Raw genomic sequence first — 20,055 nt, 5'->3', positions numbered from 1 at the left:
TGCTCCCGGGCAGCTGGGGTTTCTCACTGACCTGTAGAGGAAATTCTCACTGAACCGTAGAGGTGCGCTGTGCTGCGGGAGATTCGCCCTGATTTGTCGCACTCGTTGCAAATGCCCTTTCCCAGCCTGCAGTCAGCTTACACGGCGGTCACGGGTCGTGCGCTGAGTCTTAACACTCCGCATGGGATTCACCGGACAGTGGAGCCTTTCCTGTGTGGCTTCTGGAGTCGGCCTCTCGTGCTGCAGAACCACAGACAGATTCCCTGTCACCGTCGTCGAGTTCTCCTAGGTTCAGTGTGTGCACACGTGTGTGTGTGCCTGTCCTGTGGGCACGCACATGTGTGTGCCTGTATGCATGCTTACATGTGTGCGTGTGTGCCCGTCTGTGTGCGTGTGCGTGTTTGTGCCCGTCTGTGTGTGCCCATCCATGTGTGTGAGTGTGTGTGCCTGTCTGTGTACGCGTGTGCATGTGTGTTCCCGTCCGTGTGCGTGTGAGTGTGTGTGCCTGTCTGTGTGTGTGCCCGTCCATGTGCGTGTGAGTGTGTGTGCCCGTCCGTGTACACGTGTGCATGTGTGTTCCCGTCCGTGTGCGTGTGAGTGTGTGTGCCCTTCCATGTGTGTGCCTGTCCGTGTGCGTGTGAGTGTCTGTCCGTGTGTGTGCCCGTCCATGTGCGTGTGAGTGTGTGTGCCCGTCCGTGTGTGTGCCCATCCGTGTGCGTGTGAGTGTGTGTGCCCGTCCGTGTGCATGTACACGCACACATACACGCTCACGGGTGCCCACCATGTTGCGTTTGGATTCTGCTTGGGCGCGAGGTCCGAGGGCGACTCAGACGTCCCCTCCCCTCCTCACGTGCCGACCCGATAGCCTTCGTCCCGCTGCCGGCGTGTCCCCCCACTCGCTGTGCGCCGTCTGTCTGTCTGGTTCGGTTGCAAACCACGCCTCTCACAGGACCCCTTTTAAAACACAGTAGGAAGTCGTATCAGAGGGTGAGGTCCCTGTGGAAGGGGTCTACCCCCCGGGGACGCCTGCCACCGTCTGTCCCTGGAGGGATCTGGGATGCGACCTGCAGCCCCCGCCCTCTGCACCATCAACATGCACGATGACGTGGTGAGGAGAAGAAGGACACTCGTCCCCACTGGCCCGAGCACGGGCGGCCCTGCTGATAGGGCTGAGGGCGGATGGGGCCGACAGTCAGGCAGGTGTGTGCCCAGGTAAGAAGCCTGCTGAGAGGAGTGTGTGTGTGCGTACGCGTGTGCAAGGGACAGGGAGGAGAAACCTATTCGATCCGAAGCGTAGCCCTGTACAGTCCCGTCCAGGTCAGGACTGGTGCCTGTGGGGCCATCCCAGGGGTCCCAGGCCGGCAAGGAACTTGGGGTCTCGGGTCCCCATTTGGCGTCCAGCAGAGGCTGTGGGCACAGACCCGAGGCGGGGTCCCCGACACCTGCTCGCAGGGAGAAGCCCGCTCGGCTGGTGGGGAGGCAGGAGGCCGACATTTCCGATGGACGAGGCACGGCCGCCGGCCACCTCGCTGCTCCCGGAACCGCAGGAGGCTGAAACTGCGCCCAGGCCCCCGGACATGGGCAGCGGGCTCTTTTCCTAGAGGCTCCGGAGAACGCCGCGCAGGCCCGGCCACCCTCATCCCACCTTCGCACGGTTTCGGATCCCGGCCAAGACTCCCATCCTGGAAACCTCAAGCTGGGGCTCCTGTGAGGAGGCAGACTCCCGGCGCCACGCAGCTCTTCTGGTTCTTATTTTTAGAAACATGGAGGAGAACAGAAGTCCTGTGCTCTGTCTCGAAATAATGCCTTTCTTTAATTCTACTCAATTGAGCCAAAAATAGACCCACCCTTTCCTAGGATGACCGTCCGAGCTCTTGAGCCAGAGTGGGGAGAGCATCTCGGGCACGGGGCTGCGGCGTGGCCGGCTGGGCAGACCAGGCCAGTCGTCCAGACCAGCCCAGAGCAGAACCTGGATGCCTCTGCCTGTGGCCGCACTCCAGGATCCTAACACACTCAGGCCCCAGCTAAAGGCCCTGGGACCAGCCCAGGGTGGCGGCAGTCCTGACCTCATCCCCAGCCCGGGGTCCACGAAGGGCTGTCGTGGGGCTGGCCCCAGGCTGCTCAGCCCTGTGGCGCTCCTCACGCTTCACCGTTTTGTGTCTTTCCATGAACACCTTCCCTGCCGACAGGTACTCCGCCCTCTGGTTTCCTGTGGACTGAAAGTGGGGGCCCAGACTTGGGGCGGGGTAGGGGAGACCCCGGGACAGGGCCTGCTGCCTGCCCAGTGCATGTCGGGGCTCCTCCGGGCAGCTCCTAGCTTCTTCCCACGCTTGCGAGGTCTCTGTCTTCCTGGCTTCCCCGTGTGCAAGGGGCCCCCAGGAGGGGCTGGGACCTGGGTTTTCTGGACAGACGGGACTTCCTGTAACCTCCTCAGTCCTCACAAATCAGCGCATCTTTGCTTCTTCCCAGAGGAGCCGGGCTGGGGGGAGGCCACGGTGCCTCTGATGGAGACGAGTCATGTGAGGGGGCGTCTGTGCCAGAGGAGGACAAGTTGGGTGAGATCCGGGGGCACGTGTGGCGGTCCAGTGGCCCCGAAACCTCTAGCTGTCCAATGTAAAACCAGGGATGCAGGGGGGCGTGGCTCAGTCATTTGAGCATCTGACTCTTGATTTCAGCTCAGGGTTGTGAGATGGAGCCCTGCGTCGCGCTCTGTGCTCAGTGCCAAGTCTGTGCGTGATTCCCTCTCCCTCTGCCCCCCCCCCCAATTAATAAATTCATCTTTAAAATCACAGTTGTGGACGATCGGCTCTGGGGTGCAGGCCTGGCCACACAGGGGCTGCTGGTGCGTGCACTCTCGTTGCTGGAGGAAGCATGTTAGGGGAAGCAGTTTGAGCTACAAGAAGGGACACTGGACTCTGAGGTGGGGCTCACAGGCCACGGTGGGCTCTCCTCGGTGTGCGAGCCTGTGCCCACGGCGCCGGGGTAACTTCTCCAGCACAGATGGGTCTCCTCCACTGTTGCTCACCTCCCTCTTAGCCGTGGGCACCGGTGCTGGCTCTGATGCCAGAGAGGACTTCGCTGTGGGGAGGTCCAAGGGCCCCTCCTGCTCTGGGCCCATGACGCTCTGGCTGGCATGTGCTCAGCTTCCTTCTGTGGACAGGCCGGTGCCTGGGGATTGAAGCGGCCTGAGGACCTGGTGAGTGTTCGCCTGGACAAGGGGCAGGCACGGCTCCATGGCCAGGCTCCATCAGGTTCCCAAGCCTTGCGTAAATGTCAGTCTGCCGTGTCAGCCCCTAGAGCCTGCTAAAAGGCTTTGTCAACACTCATTTCCTGCACAACAAACAACCATGTGGCTTATTAATCTTTAAATCTCGACTTTCCATCAAAACCATGTGCAAATTTCTTTTCAGAGAAAAGGTCTGACATAAAACTGTGCACTTACCGGGAGATAGAATTTAAAATAGCAGCTTTTCCTTGACGATGTTGCATCGCTTCTGTTGATGTGAACGCAGCGTGGGCTCCGTTTGGCTGAGGCCGGGCTGCCCTCTGCTGAGCGCTGGGTGGGGGCTGGCTGTCAGCCGCTCCCTGGGCCGGCGGAGCCCCCAGACCCGTCCCTCCGCCCCAGACACTCGGACCCTGGGAGGTGTCCAGGTCCCAGCATGGCCACATTCGGGGACGGACTGGCTGGTGGTGGCCAGACGGGCCGTGCTGGGGAAGCCGGCCCTGGGACCCCAGGCAGAAACAAGCCTCCCACTCACGCACTCCCTGGCTCCTTCAGTCATTCACTCAACAGGCTCTCGGGCACACGGGGCCGCGCTCGGCCCTGCAGGCTAACTTGCCGGGCGGCACCAGATTCACCCCCGACTGGATCCACCACGGTCACGGAGCTGAACCTCAGAGCACCTTAAGGGACAAGCAGCTCCTGTCTTGGTTGGAGGCTGCCTCTGGATGAGGCAAGGGGCTGGGGACACGGAAGGCGCCATCCGAACCCCATCCGTTTGGGAGCCGTTAGAAGGCTGAGAGGAAGGTCACGGATTCTTGGTGACGCGTCAGCGGCTATGTAGGATATTAATTGATGGTTGATGCTGGGGCCGTGGGAGCTGAAGGGGACCTGGGGCAGCCCCAACTCTGCCCGGGGACGTCTCGGGCACCCTGGGTGGGTGCGGTGCCATGGCAGCCCGGGGCCTGGCAGCTCTTGCTGTGTGAGCCGAGCTGTGGGAGTGCGGCTCTCGTCAGCTCGGCGAGGGGCTGTCTTGCCGTGGGGATAAATCGGTCCTGCCGCCAGCCCGGGGCCCAGCAGCAGCTCTGGCGGGGGGTGGGGGTGATAAGCGGCTGTGAGGCCTCCCGCTCCCTCGACAGCTTTCCTGGCTTCCCCGCCCCAGCGGCTCCGCACACAGGACTTCCCGCTCTCGGGGGGCAGGTCTGGCCCCGCCGGCCTCTGCATCCTGCCTCTTCTTCCCACGGCAGATGTGTTGCCGGGACCCCAGAGCAGCGGCCTGTGTCTGAGATCGGGGCCAGTGCTCAGTGAAGCCACAGTCTGAGAGCTTGTGGGCCCGTGCACACACAACAGACACACCTACACGCACACCCATGCACAGGCGCACGCACAGACACGTGTGCACACGGACGCACACGCGTGCACATGCACGGCACACATAGACGCGCACATGCCCAGAGAGCTGACCCCCAGGCCCACGCGTGCGCATGCGTGCACACCCAGACACAAGCACACCCCGCACACGTGCACGGAGCCGCACCCACAGGCACACAGAAGCACACGTATGCAGGCGCACAGACACCTGTACACATGCACGCGCCCGCACAGGCACGGAGCCGCACCAGCAGGCACGGGGACACACAGGGGCGATCAGAGGTGTATCATTGCGCTCCAGAATAATGACGACTTTTGCACTGGGCAAACTTCTCCCATTCTGGCCAGGTTTCAGAGGACCCCAGAAGGAGACAGCACCCAGCACCCTGCTTCTGCAGAGGGATGGCCCCGGGTGAGGCTGCGGAGTTGTGTCCACGCTGAGCCCGGGGCACACAGCGTGGGCACAGCCCCTGGGGTGGAGTGGGGGAGGCCCGTGGTTCTGTGCACGCCCAGGCTGGTCCCGAGGTTAAGTGCCGGGCTGTGTGGGTTACCCCAGCCGTGGCTGACGGGGCCATCTCAGAGTGAGCTGCTCCCACGGGGGTCTGCGGCCGGCTGGTGTAGCGGCAGGGCTTCTCCTGGCCTACCCCCTCAGCTCCGGGCCCCAGGACTGGCAGTCAGGCCTACTGGTTCCGCCTCTGGGTGCCCCCCCACCAGCCCTGCTCCCATGACCTGAGCTTCACGTGGGCCCTCTCCTTGGAGCCCCTTCCCAACAGCTGAGCCCAAATACCTGTGTCCTCCAGAAAGCCTTTCTGACCAACTCCCCACCCCCACCACGAACGAGCCTCTCTGTACACCACCCTCCCCCCAGCTCCATGTCCGGGGTTTGGCCAGTCCCGTAGGCCCCGGGGCACAGGTGCGCATGGATCCTGGGACTGGATTCTGACCCACTGCTCTGTCTGCTGGTGGCCATGGCCAGTCCCTGAGCGGCTCTGAACCCCGTTTCCTGCACTCGTGTGGGGAGTAGCTCTGTCCTGCAGTGTTCCGTCTGGACACGTAAAACACCTCCTCCGCATCATCATCTCTTTTGGATGTATTTGTACGGGGGAGGGCTGTGATTACGGTAAGATGCAGAGACCCGAAGCAGGGGACACATGGTTGCCCCTGGAACCAGGACCCCACAAGACAGGACCCGCTATGCTTTCCTAGGAAGCTGCCTCTGGCTCTGCTCTGGGCAGCCCCTCGGCCCCGGGGGCCAAGCTGCTTCCATCGGCCTGGACTGGTTTTGCCCGTCCTCAGACCTGTGTGGTGGAGCCGTACGGTGCATGCATCTTTAAAGCCAGCTTTCACTGAACGCAGTGTGCTGGGGGTTCGTCTGTGTCCGTACGGGTCAGTAGTTGACTCTTTGCACAAGAAGCTGCTGAGGGGCCTTGGGTGGTGATATAACGGAGTCCCCACCCACTCTCCTGTGGGGGACCTTTGGTTGTCTCCGGTATGTGGCGTTACGGATAAGGTTGCCAAGAACGACGCTGCGGACTCGTCTGTTTGGTTTCTCCTGGGAAATGGCTGGGAAGGCAGCGTCCAGCGGCGCATGGTAAGTGCACCTGCGCGTCCATGGGAGGCGGCTGACGGGGCCGGCGCGCTCCATCCGCACCAGCAGCGGGGGGCTGAGCCGCTCACGTCACCGTCACTTGAGGTTGTCAGTCTAGCGCGCGGGCTGTGCTTTGGGCTGTGATGGACCCTGTTGGGTTGGAGGCGCAGACCCCCGGTGAACGCTGACGCCGGGCCTCTCCTGCGCTCCTTGGCTTCTCCTCCGTCCCCTCCTCTAAGCGTCCACCCAAGGCTTCTCCTTTCACACTGGCAGTCGTTCTCTCTGGGGTTGGCAGGAGTTGTTTACACAACTGGCTGCAAACCCTTGCTTGGACGTGTGTCTGCACACATTGCTCCTGTGTTCCTGTGTTTGACTTCTTATGCCTTCGCAGTATCTTTTGAAGAGCAGACATTTTTAATTGGGATGAAGCATGGTTCATTCATTTCTCTGCGGCTGGTGTTTCTGGCGTCACGTCTGAGGAGTCTTTGCCTTGCTTCAGGTTGCAAAAATGTTTGCCCTTCCAGGAACTGTTTTATGTGTATGTTTGCGGTCCGCCTAGCATGGGTTGCTGGGCATAGCATGGGGGGGCGCAGTTAGGAGTTGTACTCAACGATACTCATGGTGGAAGGCCCACATTGCTGCCCAGACTTCATCAGCACCTTTGGGAAAACCAGTATGTGGGGACCTGTCCCTCGCGTTGCCCTGCACCTGACCCTATACGGTACCCCACTGTCCTGATTACTGTACCTTTACGTTAAGACTTAAAACCAGGGGCGCCTGGGTGGGTCAGTGGGTTAAAGCCTTCAGCTCAGGTCATGATCCCAGGGTCCTGGGCTCAAGCCCTGCATCGGGCTCTCTGCTCAAGCAGGAAGCCTGCTTCCCCCTCTCTCTCTGCCTGCTGCTCTGCCTATCTGTGATCTCTGTCAGATAGATAAACAGGATCTGTTAAAAAAAGAAAGAAAGGAAGAAAGAAAGAAAGAAAAAGCATTAAAATCAGGTAGTGCAAGTCCTTCAACTTTGCTCTTTTTTTTTTTTATTTTTTTAAACTATTCTAGGTCATTTCCATTTCCATCTGAATTTTCGTGTCTGCCCACCCATTTCTAGCAAAGAAAACCTAACTAAGGCTTTGACCAGAATCCCACTGACTCTATAGACACCTTTGGAAAGAAGGAGCCACCTTCCTGTCCACTGTTCCTACCTGGGACCTGGGGCGCCTCTCCGCTTACTTGGGTCCTCCATGATCTCTGTGTTTCAGGGTTTCATGTGTGAGTCTTGCACATCTTTCTTAGTCATATTCCTGTATATGTAATGACTTTGGTACAGGGTGATTTGGAAAATCTCATTTTTCAGTACTTTGTTGATATTATATTAGAAATCCAAAAAACTTTAGGTATAGACCATGTATCATGTGACCTTGCTAATTCATGTGTCCGCTCTGGACGTGGCCTGTACGGTCCTCAGGACCTTCTCCATGGACCGCTCTGCAGTCTTTTCCATTCTTTATTTTTAGCTGCTTCTCCTATGTCTTTGGCCAGGGCAGCACTAGAGAAAATGATGAGGATGGGCAGCCTCACCCTGTTCCCCGCTTGGAGGAAGTGTTCTCTTGCCACAGTTAAACGCGGTCTCAGCTGCAGACGGTCGGGTGTCCCGTCTGACCATCGGAAGGTTCTGTTCTTGTTTGCAGAGAGCCCTCAGCACAAACGCATGTGTGTTTTGTCAAGTGCATCTCCCATATCTACTGAGGGGGTCCTGGGTTCCTTCTTCATCCTCTTAGTGCAAGGACTGTGAGCCATTGGTTTCTAGAGTTGAACCAACCTTGCATTCCTGGCACGGACCTCATCAGTTGCAATGTGTTATATTTTTTATACTGCTGCTAATTTGCTAATATTTTGTTAAGGGATTTTGCATGCATGCTCTGAGGAAACATTGGTCTGTAACTTTCTTCTGTCATAGGCTTATCAGGCCTTGCTGTCGGGAAAACATTGATCTCATAAAACAAGTCAGAAGGTGCTTAATTTCTCTGTTTTCTAAATGAGTCTGTGTGAGATCGGTATTGTTTCTTCCTTAAAAAGTTGATAGAATTCACCAGTGAAGCCATCTGGACTGGAGATCTTTTCTGGAGGGTGGATTTCGATTATGAATACATTATTTCAGAAAAAACAGACCTGAGACCGTTCAGGTAGTACAAGTGTGTGTTCTGTCTGTATTAGTTTCATAAATTGTGTATTTCAAGGAATCTCTCCATTTTGTCCACATAGTATAATCCATTGACATAAAGTTAGTTGTTCATGATCTTTCTAAATTATCCTTTAGATGCGTGTGGGGTCCATGATGACATGATCTTTGTAAAATTCTTAATGTTTATGTTTCTCTGTCTTTAAAAAAAAAAAAAACTGGTCTAGGGGCAACTGGGTGTCGCAGTTGGCTAAGCAACTGACTCTTGGTTCTGGGTCAGGTCCTGATGTCAGGGTGGTGGGGTTGAGCCCCACATTGGGCTCGCAGCTTAGTGTGGGGTCTGCTTGTGGCTCTGTCTCTCCCCGTGCCTCTCCTCACTTTGCTTTCTCAGTCTCTCTCTCTCTTTGAAAATAATAGAGAAATGAATCTTTAAAAAATCAGTCTTCCAAAGGTTTGTCAATGTTACAAATCACAAAAATAACTTTCAGTTTTGTTGATATTCCTGCTGTCTGTCTCTCTGACTTCCTTCTTCCTTCTTCTCTGCATACACTTTGTTCTCCTTCACCATCTCTTGACACAGGCACGTGGGGCTGAAAACTTCTGACGCTGGGGCTTCTTCACCCTTGGTATGTCTTGTTTTCAGATGTGAATGTGCACACAGCATGGCCCCGGGGCCGTGGAGGACCGCAGAGAGCTGTAGGTAAACCCAGCACTGTAACAGATTTCCGTCTGTCTGTCCCTCACAGGCCAGGTGGGCCCTGCCCCGCCAGGGAAGAGGACGGATGGACGTGACAGTGAGCATTGGCCATGTACTCGGTTCTGCTGCCAGTAACTGGGAAATGCATGTTTTTCTACAACAAGGAATGTTTCTTAGAATTGAGCTTTCAAAAGTGAAATCAGAGCCTCCGTGGTTGGTCTGTGTGGTGGGAACCCTCTCATCGTCTTTGTGGCTGGGGTTCTTCTGTGGACAGATCACCCTGTTACCCATTCTGCATGGTCGAGCATGTGGGGAATTTCCAGTTTGTGACTGTTCCGCATTTCCTGAGCGTGCCGGCTGGTGGGCGTGTGTCTGTATTTGTGGGTGTGTCCCAGCTGGGCCCTGGGGTGCCCAGAGCTCGGCTTTACTCCCTCAGCGACGTAGCCGAACTCCGGTGGCTCACGCCTTCAGCTTGCGTGGCCGGCTTCCCTGGCTCAGGCTGGTCTCTCGGATGTGGGGCGGTCCCGCTCTCTGAGCCTCTTCTGGTCCCCGAGACGTCGCGCGTGCGTCTGTGTTGAGCTGGCATGTGGGCATCTTTTGCGAGGTGCCTGTTCGTGAAGGTGACTCTTTTCTGTTGTTTTCTGTCTTTTTCCTACTGCCTTGTGGAGTCCCTAAGACGCTCTGGGGTTGGTCAGAGACCGGCTGGGCTCTTGGGCTTTTCCACCTTCTGGCTGCCTCGTGGGTTACGAGCGCGGTGCATCTCTCACGGTGGATGCCTCCCTGGGCCACCTCCTGCTCCTCTCCCTCCTTCTTAGCTTGCTCCCTCGGGCCCTGCCCAGTGCCACCCCGTGCAGCAGGGTCCCGGCCCGCGTGCATTTCCTCAGGCGAGGCTGAAGTCCTGAACCACATCTACGGGTTCTCCCACATGCAGTTCTCATCCACGTCACGGACCCAGCCCCCGTCCGAGCTGCAACGCTGCCGACCGCCCCATCCTCGAGTAATACTTGGCCTCGCTGTGCTTGAACTTCATAGCGAGACCACGGGCACTGCCTCCTGGGGCTCGCTGCAGGGTTCTGCGTGTCTGCCGACTTGTCCGGTGCCTCCGGCCATCTGGCCCACGGCGCAGGGAGTGTGAGCTGGGCCCGGTCGGACCAGCCCCCGGGTACTCCCGTCCAGGGCCCACACGCAGGCCCAGCAGCCGGCCTTAGGGCTGTGGGCTGTGGGGCAGGGAGGGATGCGCCGGGCCGGGGATTTCTGGGGGGCTGCAGATGGGGCTCCCTCAGCTCAGGCCTCTGTGGCCGGGAGTTCCACGTGGGCCTCCCAGGCAAGGCTGGGATCGCGTGGCCGGGTTCGCGTGGCAGGTGTTTGACTTGGCAGCTCTGGGTGCCGTCGGATGCCACAGGGTCAGCAGCAGCGAGCGGCAGGGCTCCCACCCTACGCCGGCAACCAGGGCTCCAAGTCCTCGGGGTGGCTGACACGTACCCCAGGGCCTGGGAGCCTCAACTCTGGGGCCTCTCCTGGAGCCGGAAGAGAGGCTGGGTTGGTGACGGCGGGGTGGGGGGGTCTCCCTTCTGGGCACCGCTGCTTGGTGGCCTGGGGACCCTGGCGCTCACGTGCTCCAGCCTCTGAGGCCTCTTCCCGTGAGGCCCCTCTCTGTGGGGAAGGTGGCAGGGAGCACGGCAGGGCCATTATCCAAGCCCAGAGGCACACAAGGCGGATGGAAACACAGACAGCAGGCCGGGGCTTTCTCCGGCCCTTGGCCTAGCCAAGCATCTCCACCACGTGTGCATCTCTAAGTTCTCTCCCTGGAGTCCCTCTGTTCCCCTGGGGACGCGGGACCCCCCGATTCCTCCTCTAAGTTCTCTCCCTGGAGTCCCTCTGTTCCCCTGGGGACGCGGGACCCCCCGATTCCTCCTCTAAGTTCTCTCCCTGGAATCCCTCTGTTCCCCTGGGGACACGGGACCCCCCGATTCCTCCACGGGCAGCCAGCCTCCTGGTGGACTCAAGCCTGTGGGCAGAGCCCCTCTGGAGGGTAGCTGCAGCCACCGTCGTGGGGCCAGCTCTGACTGTCTGCCCCCGGGTCAGACCTCCCTGGGACTGACTGCGCTCTGCTCCCTGGGTGGGCTGAGATGTTGCTGACGCAGGTCCGGGGGCTGCCGGTCCTGGCTTCACTCTGCCCCTTCCTTGGCCCGAGTCTCTGTCGGAGCACCGGGGAGGCACATACATGCCAACCCCGGGGCACACACAGGCCGGGGTCTCCTGGCAGTGCCGCAGAGTGAGAGGACAGGGCAGGGTCCAGTCGGCAGCTGGGCCAGGGGCCAGTTTGCTTGACTGGGCAGAGCTGCCTCAGGGTTCAGGGCCCAGCTGCCTGTTTGTCCCCTTCCTTGCTCACCCCTGTGCCGAGCCACGGCAGCCTCCAACCAGCTCCTGAGTCCTGAGGCTGAACTGGGGGCTCCCAGGGTGTTATTGAGGGACTCAAGGCCGTCCCTGATGGTGGACCTGGGGCTGTGCACCGGGGACAGGGAGGGGCCAGGGGTGGCGGACCTTGAACAGCAGGACCCCATTGGGCACCCCCGGGGAGGCATGCCCCCCACAGCCACGGGGGGTGGCGGGAGCCTGTGCAGACAGCCTCCCCGGCAGGCCCTGGAGGGACTGGACCCCAGCTGGCAGGGATGCTCTAGTGGTTTGGCTGTTGCCCTAATCTCCTGTTCATGAAGGCTGAGGATGCCGTTGTCAAACAGCTCCGGACGCGGGAGCGGGCCCAACCCAGGATAAACCATGTGGGTGTGGGGAGCTGTCGCTGGAGGTGGTACGGGCTGAGGTTTCCTGTAGGCAGACGTGCCCGTGGTCTCCCCTGCGGTCCAGCCTGGGGGTGGGAAGGCGCCAGGACCGCCTGGCTTCTGGCCTCCAGTCACTCAGGTCCCCAGGCACATTCCTGCGCATGAGCAGAGGGACTGTTCGGGAACGTGAGCCCCCGAGGCCTCAGCCCGGTCCCTGGGCTGGCGCCATGCCCTCGTCATGTCTGTTCCTGAAGAGACAGTGTGAGCGTGCTGCCCCCACCGACCTTGGGCTGGGCACTGAGCTGGTGTCCCATGGCGGGGGCATGGGGGCGAGCGGGCACCGGCTGGGTGGTGAGTGCTCAGAGGGCCCAGCGCAGGCTTCCTGGAGAAGGGCCTGAGGGCTGAGCAGGTGCCCGGGAGGCAGTGGGGCACAGAAGTATTCCAGTGCTGGCTCCCCGCAGTCCCGTCTCTTGTGTCCCGAGGCCCGTGGTCCCTCACCCAGAGTCGGCTCTTTCCCCAGCTCTTTCTTCGCCTGCAAGCAGGAGCGTCTCTTGCTGAGCGGCTCTGAGAACTGGCGGGGTCGGGACACGGAGGGCTGGGCGCGGTGTCCAGTGCGTGGTGTGAGCCGCTTGTGGGGCGAGCCGGTGGCCGTGGAGGGCCCATGGCAGCCAGCAGGTTAGGGGTTCGGTGGTGCGTTGGAGGAGACCGTCTGGTGACCACTCGCACATCGGCAGGCCCGTCCGTGTGTCCTGCGGAGGCCGGGAGGGACCGGAGCCGGCCTCCGCTGGACTGGATGATTTTCTGTGGGAGTTTTCTGGGTCATAGGTTGTTTGACAAATTGTCCTCAACTTTTGAATGAATTTCGGCTTCTTGTGACACTTGACTTATGATTGCAGCTTTCCAGATAAATCCCGACTTCTGGTAGGGAATTCACCAGGGATGTGGAGAGGGCGGGGCCTGTTCTGGGGGACAGGGAGGCGCGGGGGAAGGGACTTGTCCGGTGGCCATGGGCCGGTCACGTCCCCACGGGGCCTACTGCCCAGGCCCTGACGGCATGAGGATGTGGGCCGTGGGGGTCAGGGGCAAGCTGGGCCCCGGGTGGGCACGGGCTCCCCTCCCCTGCCCCCAGCGCGGGCACCGTGTCCCCCGTAACAGCAGCGGTGACTCACGTAACAGCAGCTCTATTTTTACTCTCCCTGGGCTCACCTTCTGTCTTGCTTTCCTCGCTGGCGGCACCGGCTTTTGAAAGGGCTGAATTCCAAACCCCGAAACTCACGGGGACCCATGGCGCCCCTAAGACCTTGCTGTTGGGTCGCCCCTCTGCCCACTGAGGGCGAGTGCTGAGCTTGAGTCTGCATTGCTCAGACATTACCTAACGCTGTCTTTGGATTCTGGAGCATCTGCACAAGGGCCACCCGTTGGCTTTGTCCGCCGCCGTGTGTGGCGTGAGGCCCGCTTCGCACTCTGGGGGTGCCCTCCCCTCTCTCCCTCCAGCCACCCGTGGCCCAGCGGCCAGGCCGGAGGGTCAAGTCAGGTCGGGTCTTGGGGAAACCAGAATGATTTGCATGAGTCCCACGGGAACACGGCCGTGGGCGTGCTGACGGCACTCCTGGGAAAGCCGCTGGCTATGTCCCCGGGGGTGCTCTGTCCCCTCACGAAGCCCAGCGGCGGCAAAGAACCTCAGAAATCATGCGAAAGTCCCCGTAGGAGTTGTGTGTGGGCGCCGGACCTCACACCGGCACGTGGAGAGATGGCGCAGGATCACTGGGCTTGGAGGTGATCCTGGGGCTCGCCCAGCGGCCGCTCCTCTACCTGGTCAGAGAGAACCAGGACCTCCCGCTGCTCCCCATCATTCGGCCTCAAGATGACCTATTTTCTTTCTCTTAAAAAAACAATTTTTTTAAGGATTTTTTTACTTATTTGAGACAGATACAGAGAGAGAGCATGAGCAAGGAGAGAGGCAGAGGGAGAGGGAGAAGCAGGCCTCCCCCGGAGCCAGGACTCCTTGGGGCTCGATCCCAGGACGCGGGACCGTGACCCAGGCTGAGGGCAGACGCTTCACCGTCTGAGCCCCCGGGCGCCCCAAGGTGACCTATTTTCATAGCAACACCCTGCTCTGTGATTGCCAACTAGGCAGCATAAAAGCCTTCCTTGAAGAATGAATATTCTTGGACCTTTGTGTTTTAAATATTCGTCTGTACCCGGAGAGCCGGCGGCACGGCAGGAGGGCCCTGGTGGGTGCCGGCCGCCCCGGCGGGCTCCCTCCTGCGGCGCTTGGGGTCCTGACAGGGCGCGTCGAAGCCACAGGACCGTGGGGGCTACATTCCCTTCTCCTTCCGCCTGGGACCTCAGAGGTGTCTCGCGGCGGCGAGGGAAGGGGAGCGTGTCCACAGCTCGCAGGGCGACACGGATCCGCGCAGGGGCGCCGCAGACGCCCTCCGCCGGCCTCAGTCCGGGCGCTCCCCGCTCACCTCCTCATCTCTGGGCCCAGACCTCGTGGAGATAGCACCCCCGCTGCTTTGTTTCCTTTCGGGCACCCTGTTTGTTGGCTGGCTCCCCACAATGGAGGGCCCACTCTGGGCGGACCCCTCGCTGCCCGCCCCCGGGTCAGGCCCGGCCTGTGGTTGGCGCAGCGGCCTCCGACCTTGGCGCACGCGGCGGGGCCCCGCGTCCCATGCAGACCTACGGCCAGAGCCCTCAGTCAGACAGCGCCGAGGCCGGGGCCCGAAGGGCCCAAGAGAAGCCGAGCCTTGTCTGTCAGCTGGGGTGTCCAGGGCCCCCCAGGAGCCGTGTGCAGGGCAGCAGGGCGCCAGAGCCTGCAGGTCTGCCTGGGACGGACGGATGGCTGGTGGACGGGAGGGTGGACGCTCGCGGGACCCAGGGTGCTGACCTCCGTCGGTGAGGAGCACCAGGTATGTGGGCCGGACAGCGGCTTGGCCCTCAGGACTTGGGCTCAAGGTCACAGGGAGCTGGACCCGAGGTGTTGAGCCCAACTTGTGTCTACAGGCCCCCGGACGCACGCCCTCCGGCCTCGGAGCAGGGTCGCTGTGTGTGTCTGGGAGAGCCTTGCTCCCAGCTTCCAGCCGCCGTGGGACTCACCCCCAGCCCAGTCCTGGGCCTGCCTGGGGCTCCTCCCGGCTCACTGGTCTCCTGGTGCCCAGCAGCTACGTGTGGGATTTCCACCCCGCCCAGGTCTCCCGTGAAGCTTGCAGGTGGCCCACACAGTGCCCTGACGGCCGTCCGGGACTCCCACTGTGTGCCCTCTCCCGCCCTGGGGTCTCAGGAAGTAGGGGTGGTTGTGCCCCAAGCCACAGGCTCCGTGCAGTGGGGTGCACGCTCTCCCCTCCCACTCCTGGAAGCAGGCGCAGGAGAGGCCACAGGGCCGGCCGGTGTGGACCACTTCCGTGCCTGGCCGACCTCCGCCCGCCTTTTTCCCCCAGATGCCCTGGGCTAACCTCAGCCTCCGGGGAGTGAGAGTGGCGTGGGGGGCACGGTGTGGATTTCCTCTGCTCCTGACCTACTGTTTAACACGCTCTGCTCCCACCCTCTCCCTCCACTGGGAGTCTGGAGTCCCGCGTCTGCCTTTCTCTGAGCTCCGTGATTGCCGTGGCTAAGCCCCCCGCTAACCTCAGCCCTGGGGTGTGTGGCCGGCCCAGCGCTGTGCTGGCACCCGGGGGAGGGTGCCTGACCCTAACGCCCTCCCTTCCACTCCCGGGCGGGTCCTCTCACGCCACGTGCTGGGTCACACGCACAGGTGCCCCCTGAGGCTCCACGCGCCATTCTCCGTGTGGCACGCCAGGGCCCTCGCCCCCCCACCCCCCACCCAGGGAGCAGCCCAGACTGCACGGACTGCAGGGCCGTGGGTGTCCGGGGCCCGTAGCGTCTCACGAGTGCCCAGGGCCCGCATCTGGAAGTGGAGCCGGGCTCAGCGGGTGCCGCAAAGCCCAAAGCGAGAGAACAAGAGCTGTGTGTCTTGGAGCAGCCTGTCGTTTGGGGGGCGGCCCTGACCGGGGGGCACAGGCCTAGGGGGCACAGGCTTGGGGGGACACAGGCCTGGAGGTAACAGACCTGGGAGGGCACAGACCTGAGGACAGGGACTTGGGGAGGGTTCAGACCTGGGGCACAGGTGGGGCCATCTGGCCGCGTGGTAGTCAGCTGGGGGAGCCGCGTCCTGGGGGGCGGGCAGATGTGGGAAGCAAGACTGGTCCAAGCTGCCTGGGGCACCGAGATGCTCATGGGAAGGAAACCAGTGGAGGGCAGCTCACATGTCAGGGTCAGAGTGAAGCGGGAGTCCTAGAGCCGGTCCGAACCGCTCACTCCCAGATGACTACGCCCGGGCACCGCGTGTGCGTGGCCCGTGTGCGTGGCCTGTGTGTGGCCTGTGTGTGTGGCCTGTGCGTGGCCCGTGTGCATGGCCCGCGTGCATGGCGGGGAGCATCTTCCTTGAGGACCAGGACAGTTAGTAAAGCTGCAATTTCCAACGACCCCTTTCCCTAGGAGGGGCTTAAGTCTGGGGGAAGTTAATGGAAGTCAAGATTCGGGTGGTTTCCCGCAGGCCTGGGGACCGCCCTTCAGAAAGTGCCCGTTACTCGTCCCCGGGCCGCGGCAGGCTCTCCCGTAGCTCCCCCTGTGAACCCCACGGGAGACTCAGCGGGAGGGCGGGAGGCAGGCTCCGGGCTTCCTGCGTGGGGGCAGTTCAGGGTGGGGGTGTCTAGGTGCCTGGGACTGAAGGGCATACCCTGTCCTCTGCGTGGTCTGTGGGCGGGGTGGCCTGGCCTCGCAAGGAGCCCGGGAAGAGGGATGGTCCGGCCCCAGGACCCACCTCTCAGCCTTGGCTCAGGCCGTCCCTGCTTGACACACAAAGCCTGAGCTGAGCCTCCTGCCGGCCCCAGGACCCACTTCCGGGGTGCAGGGGAGGGCTCCCTGCAGTGGTGGGGGGCAGCCCCTGGACAGCGGCTCCACTGGGGGCTGGTGGAGGGCCCTGGGCCTTGCTGCCAGCTCACCTGCTATGTCTCTGTTTTTTCTGCAGTGAACTTCGACCACTTCCAGATCCTTCGGGCCATCGGAAAGGGCAGCTTCGGGAAGGTAAGGCAGAGCCAGCAAGGAGGGCATGGTAGGACCGTCCCCGCAGCGCACCGGCTCTGTGAGGCCGGGACCCCCACGTCTGTCGGAGGGGGACGTGGACAGGCTGGCAATGAGGCGGGTCAGAGTGGGGTGTCAGCCTCGCTCAGGAGCACTGGGGTCTTCCGTCCAGGTCTTTGCGGGTCTCTAACGCGGCTGGGAGCTGATGGTGCAGATGGCACAGCTGTGGGGCTTTGTAGGACCAAGACCCCGATGCCCCCTCACTTGAGACTCTGATGCCCGCCCCGCGGTGGGGCCACTTTCTTCAGAGGCGGGAGCCCACTCAAGGCCACAAAGGAAGTGCCTTAGAAGCCCCTGGTGGGGGGGGTGGCCGTGGATTTCAGTGTCCGGGAGCCGCTGGGACCCTCTGACGCCAGGCTGCTCCTGCAGGGGTGCGGGGGGCAGGGCGGACAGTGCAGCTGAGCCTGTGTCCTCATCCTGGCCGCTGCGCCGTCGAAGACGTCTCCCTGCTCCTTCGTTCTCTCTTGTCCACATCTAACTTCCTGATTGCTGCCTTGTAACTCTCGAGATCGGGGGTAATTATAACTCAAAGAGGCTTAACGAGCACTCTGAGAAGGTTAAAATTAGCTCTCGGGACTTGGCCTTGTGGGCCTGCTGTAGATGGGTCACTTCTGGGTGGAGAGTTTCTTCGGAGCAGAGGAGGAGGCTTGGCAGAGGAGGATTGGCTCCCCTCTCCATGCAGCTGCGTCTGGATGCCGAGCCTTGGGTCCCCCACGCCTGGGAAGTTATGAACGGGAGCAATGACCTCCTGCAGGAACCCATCAAACACTCTCGTTAAGAAGAGTATTTTTAAGATCTGCTGGTTGGGTTGCCCCCTGCCCACCCTGCTTCTCCCAACCGACTGTAAATTCTGTCTGCTGGGGTTCCAGAGGGCGTGGGGAAGGTCGAGGGACAGACAGGGTGGGGCTCAGGTTAAGGGTAAGGTTAGGTTAGGCGGTGGAGGGCACCAGCCCTCACCAGGTTTCAGGAAGAGTGGCGTGTATGGGGAGACACGGAGGACGAGCAGTGTTGGGGGCTGACCTGGGGCAGCCACTTCTCTGTCCCCTGCCTCCTCCCGTCCCTGTGGTCCCCTCAGGCTCCTTCTGCACTGCCAGGCGGCACACACGCCCCCACTGCCCCGTCTGCAGAACCCCAGGATTCCGGGTTCTCTGACCAGTTCTAGCTTTGAAAAGCCAGCTGGCCCCAGGTCCCGGAGACGGGACTCTGCAGAGCGGTGGCGTGCCGGCAAGGTCCTGCTGAGACTTCAGCCTCAGACACGAGCTGCCTTGGAATGGCTCCCTAACGAGCCCGCCTAATGAGGCCTGCAGGGTCTCTGGGCTGTAGTCCCAGGGCGCCCTGCCCTCGATGGCTTTCTGGAATGTGGAGAAGCCAAGGACCTGTCACTGACCTGGGCTCTGGGCCTTCCAGCTGCTCTCAGTGGCTGGAGCAGTGACCCCAATGCAGAAGCTCCCCAGGACTCAGAAGGCCATCTCCAAGTGTGTGTGGCCGAGCCTGTAAGTGCCTGTTTGTGGCCTTACTTGAGATGTGTGTGCGCAGGCCCTCCATGCCCGACTGCACAGGGAACCCTGGCTCTCTGCGGACGACTGGGTCGAGCAGCTGTAAACACCCCGAGTTCACTGATGCTCCCACTTCACGCGGGAAGGCAAAGTGGCGCCTGTGACAGGACCAGCTCTTCCCAGCAAGGGCTGCTCCCTCGGTGGCTGCCCCACCCTTTGGGGGCGCATTTGTGACCGCCCTTGGCTCCCTGACCGCCACTCCCAAGCTTGCTGTTTCTGGACCTTGGGTACAAAGTCTGCTTAGTGTTTTCGGTTTTTCCAGGTTTTTGTTGTTGTTGTTTTGCTGTTGTCGTGAAGTCATACACGGTTGAAATCACCTGGAGGTGCGCGGCTCGGACTGCTGAGTGACCACCTCATCCTTGTCTCGACTCCCTTGTCTTGGAAAACTGGAGCTCTGCCCCCATTAAACGCCCCTCCCCACCCTCCCAAGTCCGCCATGCCTGAGAAACCACGCCCCCGGGGAGATGGCTTTGTTTTGCAGAGCAGAATGGAAGCTGGTGCTGGAAGCTTACAGCGTGTGCCCAGAACCCCAGCCCCAGCTGGCAGGTGGAGGGCCCTTGTGCCTGGTTCTTCTGACCAGGCCAGGAGTGGGGGGGGCGGTTCTCAGTGCAGGAGGCTCCTCCCCGCTCGCTCCTGTGATTGGGCTGGGGGCTAGGGGTGGGGGCTGTTGTTCCCAAGACGCCTGAGCCCAGGTAAGCCCAGCAGGGGGCCTCACTCCTGTGGGGCAGGTGAGCGGGCGCGCGGCAGGTGAGCGGGCGCGGGGCAGGTGAGCGGGTGCGGGGCAGGTGAGCGGGCGGAGCAAGTGAGCGGGTGCGGGACAGGTGAGCGGGTGGAGCAGGTGAGCGGGTGAGGGACAGGTGAGGGGCGCGCGGCAGGTGAGCGGGTGCGGGGCAGGTGAGCGGGCGCGGGGCAAGTGAGCGGGTGCGGGACAGGTGAGCGGGCGCGGGGCAGGTGAGCGGGCGGGACAGGTGAGGGGCGCGCGGCAGGTGAGCGGGCGCGGGGCAGGTGAGCGGGTGCGGGACAGGTGAGCGGGCGGAGCAGGTGAGCGGGCGGGACAGGTGAGGGGCGCGCGGCAGGTGAGCGGGCGCGGGGCAGGTGAGCGGGTGCGGGACAGGTGAGCGGGCGGAGCAGGTGAGCGGGCGGGACAGGTGAGGGGCGCGCGGCAGGTGAGCGGGCGCGGGGCAGGTGAGCGGGTGCAGGGCTAGGTGATCACGCCGTACACCACTGCCTGGGGCCTCGGGTCGCAAGTGACACTCGACCCCAGGGAGCGGCAGGGGTGACAGTGCGCGAACAGCGCCGGGAGGGGAAGGGCTGGGGCCGCTCCTCCGCCGCGGGTCTCGGCCGGGCCGCCCTCGCCAGCCCCCACGGGTCTCGGCCCCGCACGCCGCCGTCGGACCGGGCGGCTGCACCGTGCGCTTCGGCCCCGCCCAGTTACGCGGGAAGCTGCCCTCGGATTGGCCCGGGAAGGTCATGTGACCGGGATCAGGGCGGGCCGGGAGGGCGGCGCCGGGGCAGGGGCCAGTGTT

General features: G+C 61.8%; 1 protein-coding gene across 2 annotated transcripts in view; it reads left to right on the top strand.

The window, feature by feature from the left end:
• STK32C (serine/threonine kinase 32C) overlaps positions 1-20,055 on the top strand; it is a 68,870-nt gene that overhangs the window by 22,698 nt on the left and 26,117 nt on the right. Inside the window, exons 1-2 of one of the 2 annotated variants that reach the window (XM_082721564.1) lie at positions 9,458-9,671; positions 16,861-16,916. Coding sequence is in view for 1 of the 2 variants with exons in the window: in XM_082721562.1 (XP_082577688.1) it covers positions 16,861-16,916 (56 nt within the window). In the remaining variant the exon portion in view is untranslated. Of the gene's footprint in view, positions 1-9,457; positions 9,672-16,860; positions 16,917-20,055 lie in introns of those variants that run through there. The other variant, XM_082721562.1, reaches the window with a different exon arrangement.

Source organism: Mustela nivalis (assembly GCF_964662115.1).
Source record: "Mustela nivalis genome assembly, chromosome: 2".
NCBI lineage: Eukaryota > Metazoa > Chordata > Mammalia > Carnivora > Mustelidae > Mustela > Mustela nivalis.
Note: the sequence above shows the minus strand (reverse complement) of the source record. Positions and strands in the feature narration are given on the sequence as shown.